This window comes from Dendrobium catenatum, unplaced genomic scaffold, assembly GCF_001605985.2.
Source record: "Dendrobium catenatum unplaced genomic scaffold, ASM160598v2 fragScaff_scaffold_793, whole genome shotgun sequence".
Classification (NCBI taxonomy): Eukaryota; Viridiplantae; Streptophyta; class Magnoliopsida; order Asparagales; family Orchidaceae; genus Dendrobium; species Dendrobium catenatum.
In genome coordinates, this window is record NW_021319255.1 from 965333 (window position 1) to 973027 (window position 7695).

A 7695-nucleotide genomic window follows, 5' to 3' on the forward strand; every position below is an offset into this window, starting at 1 on the left:
GTCATTTTCATTTGAAATTATCTATATGCGTGTAGCCTAGAACGACAAGAAGGCTCCGGTTTTCAAATCACAAAACCTTAAGAATAGCATTCAACAAGCACATGAGAAATTCAAGTAACATCGAAGAAAATCAAGGCTTTAACAAATCAATTACGAAAGAAGAACGAAGAGACGGAGAGCCAAATTTGGTGAAGTTAAAAAATTCCTATACAACAATAAACAATAATAAATCTTGGCGAATTAGAAAACTTCACTACAAAAACAAAAGGACGGTTTTGGCTATGCATTTCTAAATTTTAGAAAACACAATTATAATTTTATTCATCACACATTGTTTTGGCTATACAACCCTCCATTTATAATACATCTCACATCCTTCTGCTTCCTAATTTTTAAAAAAGATAGAAATATGATTATTTATCATCCAAAAAAGATAACACAATAAGCAAACATTAGGAACTGAATAAAGCAAACAAACATTAAGATTTTCCAATCAAAGCAAATTTCCATGGAATTTTAAAAAGCATATTAAAGCCTAGTCATCCTATTCTAAGAGCTCAATCCAAAATTTTTGGCAACAAAGCTAGGACCTATGCGTGTAAGTTTGAGCCTATATAAATCTCCTCGAGTAAGAAAAAAATCAACCTAGACATTTTAAAATGCTTTCAAGATCACAATATAGTAATGAAAATGAGATATTAAAAGTGGTGGAAGCATTATAACCTCCATATAGCTCAATTTTGCAAGCATTTTCAATGATGTATCAAATTACTCACAAAAGTCCATCAACCCTTGGTTTGAATTTAACTAACATACAATAATAATAGAAATCTATCTTTTCTTATGTGAATTCACATTAAATCTCCTTCCTTGAAAGTAGCTTTCAAATCTTGTTGGCCTTTTTCTGATACTCGGCATTTTGCTTTCCAATTTATCATGAACTGGTCTGCGTAGCTTTTTAATCTTTTCAAATCTTTTATTTGCATCAGTATTAAACCCAATGGTAATGGATTTTGGAATGTGATCAATAAGAGTGATTGGGTCATGGCCATACTTGACTTCAAATGGTATTTAACTGATGGATTGGCTTGGTGATTTTGCATACGAAATACCACTTCTGCAAGAATTTCTGAATTTGATCCCACTTTTGAATATTCTTGCCACATAACAATTCAGCCAATGTCTCAAACTATGGTTCATAGCTTATGTCAATCCATTATTTTGCAGATAAACAGCCAACTTATATTGCACTTTGGTTCTCAGCTTTCACCACAGGGCCTTCCAAAAGAAACTCATGAATATAATATCTCAATCTAAAATGATAGTCTTCAAAATGCCTAAAAGCCACACAATATTGTTAAAGTGGAGGAAGAGAATATGTGTAGCATCATTCATTTAGTGGCATGGCATAAACTAAGCCAGCTTGGAGAATCAGTCCATGATCATTATGATTGAGTCTTTCTATTGTTGCATGCAAAGAAGGCCAACAACAAAATTCATGCTAACTTTGATCCACGAGGAATCAAAAACTAGTAAAGGAGTATATAATCTATTCTTCTGCCCACAAGTTTTGGTGATGTGACAGGCCATACTCGTATTAATATGCCAATCAACATATATATATGGTAATAGCTAATAAAAATTATCTTGCACTCGTTTTAAGGCCTTACCTCATCCAATGTGTCTCGCTAACCCTCCAACTTAGTATTCAATTAGAACAACCTCTCACCAAAAACACATGAGGATGCAAAGTCGAACTCCCTAGAATATATAGTGATTATGAAGGTGGAATTATCAACATACTATTTGCACACTACTATTAGATTCCTCCAAAATCAACAAGTTCAAATCCTACCATAATTCTTTCACAAGTTCAAATCCTACCACAATTGTTCAAATCCTATCAAATTCCTCCTGAAAATTAAGTCTTGGATAAAACTCTTTCACAAGTTCAAATCCTACCACAATTGTTTGGAGCATTGTAAGCAACAAATTTCCTCAACTTAACACATATGCCAATTTGGTTTGAGCTCCAAATTTGTGCTTGAGTATAGTTGATGATTAAAGAAACTCAACCCAAGCAACCTGGAACCACTTTAGCTTGTTCTACATATACAAATACATGAGAGCTTCATAGTCAAAGAACAACGTAAACTCTCTAATAGCAAGAAGTAGCTGAAATGGCTTAGTGCTCGGAATATGGCATGGAACACCTCATATGGGGAATATTTTATCCACGACTCATTAGCTTTTCAATGAAAATTTTGAACAGGCATCCTCCTTGGCTTAACAGAGCACTAATGGCCACATTCAAGGCATCACAATCCACCTCAAAGACCATGTTGAAATCAAGGAAAGCTAAAAATAAAACTTTAGTACTTTATTGATTTAGGATTTCAAAATTTTCTTGTAGAAACTTTACCTTGTTTGTAAAGAAGTGACGCTTCTTTCGAAAGGCATACAACTTTGGTTCTTGGAGGGCTATAAAAATTTGTTTGAGGTGATGTAGAGTTTGTTCAAGTTGTGGCTATAATATAACAATCATTGAAGTAGACCAAAACAAAGTTTCCGAGGTCAGATCAAAAGACTTAGTTCATAAGACACATTAAACAGTCTAACGGCATAATTAAGCGCTCATAAAGCCAATCTCCTATTTAGAATGTATTTTTCCACTCATTGCTCTAAATCTCAAACAATATGGCGATAGTTGCTAATTAAATCAATATTGGAGAAGATTGATGATTCATCCAATTGGACAAGCAAGCAATGCAATCATGGAATTGAAAACTAATATTTGATTTTGATCATGATGATTGTTTGACTATCAATGCACATGTACTATGCTCCGCCATCTTGCTTAGGAATGAGTAGAGCTAGGACTACACATAGACTCAAACTTTCACTTACCAACCCATTGGCCATCAACTCACTAACTTGTTGATACAACTCCTCATGTTCCTTAAGAGTCATGAGGTGGTTTTGTTGATGTAAAATGGCTACTCTAAGAACAAAGTCAATGGCATTTTAGATGTCACAATAAGAGGAAAACCTATGGGTAGCTTGAGAAGGAAGTTTCTTAATATTCTTGTAGCAATACTCAGATCTCCTCGGGATGGGATTCATCATTAAAACTTTCTTCCAAGACAATCATGGGCTAGGCAATCTTCATCTCCTCAATGGAGCGTATAAACATCATCTTAAAAATCATGGTTTTTTCTTAGATATTTTCAAAGAGTTCCTATCGAAAAGGCATCAACATGATTCCCATACCATTTTTATCAAATAACTAGGTGCACTTATAGTTTCCATGGATTGTATGTCTATCAAATAAGCATCCATAGGCATGATGTCAAAACAAACCTCCTCTTGGAATTTTTTCTAGTTGAGAAGTGAACCAGACATCTCTTCATCATCTTTATTTCATTACCCTTTCTCTAACACAATAACATGTAAAGCTTGAAATGCTCATGGGTTTGCAAGCACAGCTTCTCCACCACCTTTGTGGGTATGAAATTCTCACAATTGCCCCCACCAATAAAAATATTGCAAACTTTGCCTTAAACGATACAGTAAATATGAAATGCTAAGCCGCAACAAATTCTCTTCCTTTACTATCATTGTGTTTAACACTCAACACACAAGTTTATCACCTTCATCTGCACATATCACATAATAGTTGTGACAATTGTAGGTGTTGTGTCCAAACCCATGGCAAATGAAACACTTCCATGTTTGGAGTGACAAGTTGGTTTGTTTCTATGATTGGAGTTTGTTTTCTTGAAACTAAAAGTCCATATCGTGGGCCTACTTGTAACATCCATATGAAGGTCGTCATCCTTGTTGACAATCTTGAGGCATTGAATATAGAGTTTCATTGTTGTCACTCTATCTTCTTTGTGAGCTTTATTACATAAGAGAATATCCAATAATGTTGTAATTGGACTAAGTTTATGATTCTTGGGTGCAATCCTCCAAAGAACTTAACAATGATATGCTATTATGGTTCAAGAGCATCAAACTTATCATAACTTGCTGAAAATTAGCACTACTAATACTTATCGATGGATAAATCCATTTATTAAAGATTATAGAAGTTAAGGAACACATCTTGTCGATAGTAATCTGATAGAAAACATCCACCAAAATAAAGAAAACTTGCAGGAAATTGGAGAAAAACAGCAATATTGAGCAGCTTTTGATGAAAAACAATAGGAAAATCCCAAAAAAAAATAGCAATGGATACTCACTACTAGTTGAAAAGAAACGATTTGATACAATGAATCTTCAATTCAAGAGGAAGATTCCACTCTCCAAATCCCTAGCCCAAGCTTAGAGCCCCAAAAGCAAACACAAGAGATCTCAAATTTCAGCTCAAATTCAAGATAACCCTAACCCTAGCCAAAAGATTAATACTTAAAGCACAATACAATTATTTAATGTTGAATCATTAAACAACCCTCCACATTTGAATTTTCCCCCCTAAACACAAGCCCCCATCAATGCTTGCATTAATGCTTGGGCCCCAACCATGTGCTGCCCTCCCTTCCGATTTCAACCCTGAGCACGCCTCCTGTAGCAAACCGGTCCAATTAGGATCGGTTCAGGTTGGGCCCTAACATAATCCAATTAGTTCCACTAAAGTTCTTTATTCATCATTTCAAGTTTAGTAAATCTTGCCCCTACCTTCGCCAAGGCATTGTTGTTTCAAATTCTCCCACCACATAGTGGACTTTTTAGTTTGATTACGAGTTTACGACAAGCTTCACCTTTTGCTCATGGGTAACATCTACTTTTTTTTAACATCTATTCAATAAAGGCATTGAGTCGTACTTCAAAATATGTAAAACCCCTCTAAATCTAAAGGCCAGGTATTGTCTACTTGGTTCATAGTAATAGTGTCGTAACTCTTCTTCTGATTCGTTATAAATCATTTGATGGAATGGATTTTCCTCCTCAGCTTGATCCTCTTCAGATTTCGTTGTGTTCCAAATGTTAAACCTGCTTGTAAACCATGAGGCATGTATGAACTCATTGGATCTCATGTTGCATGTCATTCATCATAAGTTCTCGTATTGGGCTGTGATGTTTCCTTTAGAGTGGTATCTTTAAATCTGGGCTCTAATACCAAGTTGACATTAGAGATAACAAATGTATGGAAAAAATATATAATTAGAGAATAACGGATTAAACGAAAGTCGATCATGACGAGTAAGAAAACTCCACTACAAGTCTACAACAACAAAAAGTGCTCTAAATTTTATAAAATGCAATTGGCATAAAAAATTCTCTTTGGTATTATAGTTACCCTCCATTTATAATAGATGTCATATCTCTCCTTCCAAATATTTAAATAGATAGCAAGCTAATTATTACTCTCCTAAAAGGGCTAATACATCAAGCAGGCAATCATGCACTAAGACTTTCCAAACAAAACATATTTCAACAGATTTGTTGACAACAGCCTAGCGCCTAGGCGTTTAGTCAAGGATTTTGGATAACAAAACTAGTGCCTAGCACCAATGCACATATCCATATCATCGAGGTACATTTGCAATGCATTCCAAAAACCTATAAGGCTGGACATTATGAGAATAGATCACCATATACTTTCCTATAAACTGGCATGGATTAGATGCATTTGAATGGGAAAAATCTCAAATGAAAGGCAAGACATTGAAGTTAGTTTTCTAAATTATAAGGAAAAAGGTAGAAAACATGTTCAATTTGGACTTCCTTGAGATATGCCCAATATTATGTGACAAATTTAAAAAAAAATTATCTCCTTAAAACTTCAATAAGGACTAATAGAAACAAGCAATACATCCTTTGGTAGATAATGTCAACATACCCCGTGTGTAGTAAGAGGGGGAATATTACTCTTTTTTTTTTCTTTTTTTTTTCTTTTTTTTGAGAGGGAGAGAGAGAACCGCCACCAGACCCCTCCCAAGACCTAGCTTTGGTGGGAGCTCCAGACACAACGTATGACTTGGATCACTGGTGCTAGAAGTAGTCATAATTAGAAAGAGAGCTGTGAAGAACGGTCAACTGGCAAAAAAGGCAGTATGATTCTCTAAAGAAGTTAGGGAAAGGAGGTTTACTGGTCTCCAATTCTAATATCAAGGGAAACATAGAATTTTTCACCAATGTTGCTAATAAATCCATGAAAATGTGTGGAAAGTGAAGGGCCAAAGAAGACGATGCAAATAATCGCCTCAGTTACTGTACAGCAGCGAGGATCAGCAGGACAGCAAGAGAATTAGAAGAAACATGATCCAACAAGTATCTTCTTCATCAAAAGGCATAACTAAGCTCACAAAGGGATTTCACCCGGTTCGTTTAGAGAAAGGTATAAACAGCGTACCAAAACCCATCAGCAAGACAAAATAAAATCATAAACCCAAAAAAAACAGAAAGATATATCCGTGGCATGATAAATCATGAAAGCAAGAAATGGGTAAGACACCTTCAGCTTTGCAGCAGCATCTATTTGCTCCTTAAGCTGAGACCGGTAACTATTATGCATGTCCGATATCTTAGAACTCGCAATTACTTGCGCTCTTAGTTCAATCTCCATATGTTGTAGATCCTCCCTCTGCCTCGATATCTCTTGAATTCTACGCTGCAAATTGTCTTCTTTCAAGCCCTCGCCATTAACGGTTATCGAGCAGGAATCCACATTAACAGGCCCGGTTCCCTCCTGCACCTTCCCACATTAAACACTTATCTTCAGCGGGCTTCAGCCCCAAACAATTTCATTCAAGCATGACAAAAACAAAACCAGCAATTTTTTGTTCCAGTAGAATACCTCATATATTGTTCTCTCATCAGTCTGCACCAACTTAAGGTTCTCTGACTCCTGTAAACGAACCATACACTAACAAACAACCCCAAACTTAAATGCTGGCAAGAGAAACAGTGGTTCCGTCTTACCTCGCCTCCATTTTTCCGAAAAGAATTCTCCGAGATGGCACGCCATTCCTTCCTCGGCGGAGTGTGGGAGGAAGGCACGGCGAGTGATCCGCTGCGGCCAGCGGCAGCCTCCATTCTGATCGCCAAAAACCACCTGAATCTTCAGCTAAGCTACGCCTCGCTATGTTTTGGGCCGCTGGTGCCCAATCCAGTGCCGCGATTAAGAGATCGGTGGTATCAAAAGGAATCTCGAAAATTGGAATCTAACGGCGATATCAAGAAACCCTAACCTAGACTTAGAAGGGAGAGAAACAGAGAATAGCTGTCTTAGGTTTACTTGGCGATTAATATGTACGAATCCAGCCCCGACGAAAAATCTGGATTTTCTCTGGCAGAGTGGCTTTGAGGAGATCGGGAAGAGCCACCTAAACAATGACAGGTTCTGCCTGAATGCGGAATTGGAGGTGAACCAGGCACGGGAGATACAGGCTTGCTAGCATTCAGCTCCACCTTTGGCTAAATTTAAATATTTATTTTTATATGATTTAGATAATAAAATATAATACCAGCACATGCCTTTGACTTTATCCTATTATATGAGTCGATCCTATGAATCATATAATATTATAAAAAATATTTAAATATAATTAAAAATATTATTTTTGATATTTTTCTAACTAAATCCTTTAAGATTTATGCTTCATCAAAAATTGTTTTGATTGTGCACAAATCACAAGGCATATTTAAATTGAAAATTTTCAAAATTAAATTGTAGATCATTTGAAC

General features: G+C 36.0%; 1 protein-coding gene across 7 annotated transcripts in view; it reads right to left on the reverse strand.

The window, feature by feature from the left end:
• The window catches only part of LOC110116671 (outer dense fiber protein 2), a 30543-nt gene extending 23124 nt beyond the window's left edge, over positions 1-7419 (reverse strand). For 5 of the 7 annotated variants that reach the window (XR_002305460.2, XM_020850349.2, XM_020850351.2 and 2 more), the window contains exons 1-3: positions 6931-7419; positions 6806-6856; positions 6464-6703 (exon numbers count right to left, since the gene is read on the reverse strand). Coding sequence is in view for 6 of the 7 variants with exons in the window: in XM_020850349.2 (XP_020706008.1) it covers positions 6464-6703; positions 6806-6856; positions 6931-7044 (405 nt within the window). In the remaining variant the exon portion in view is untranslated. Of the gene's footprint in view, positions 1-6463; positions 6725-6805; positions 6857-6930 lie in introns of those variants that run through there. The other 2 variants (XM_020850348.2, XM_028696641.1) reach the window with 2 other exon arrangements.
• Between the last annotated feature and the right edge of the window lie 276 nt (positions 7420-7695).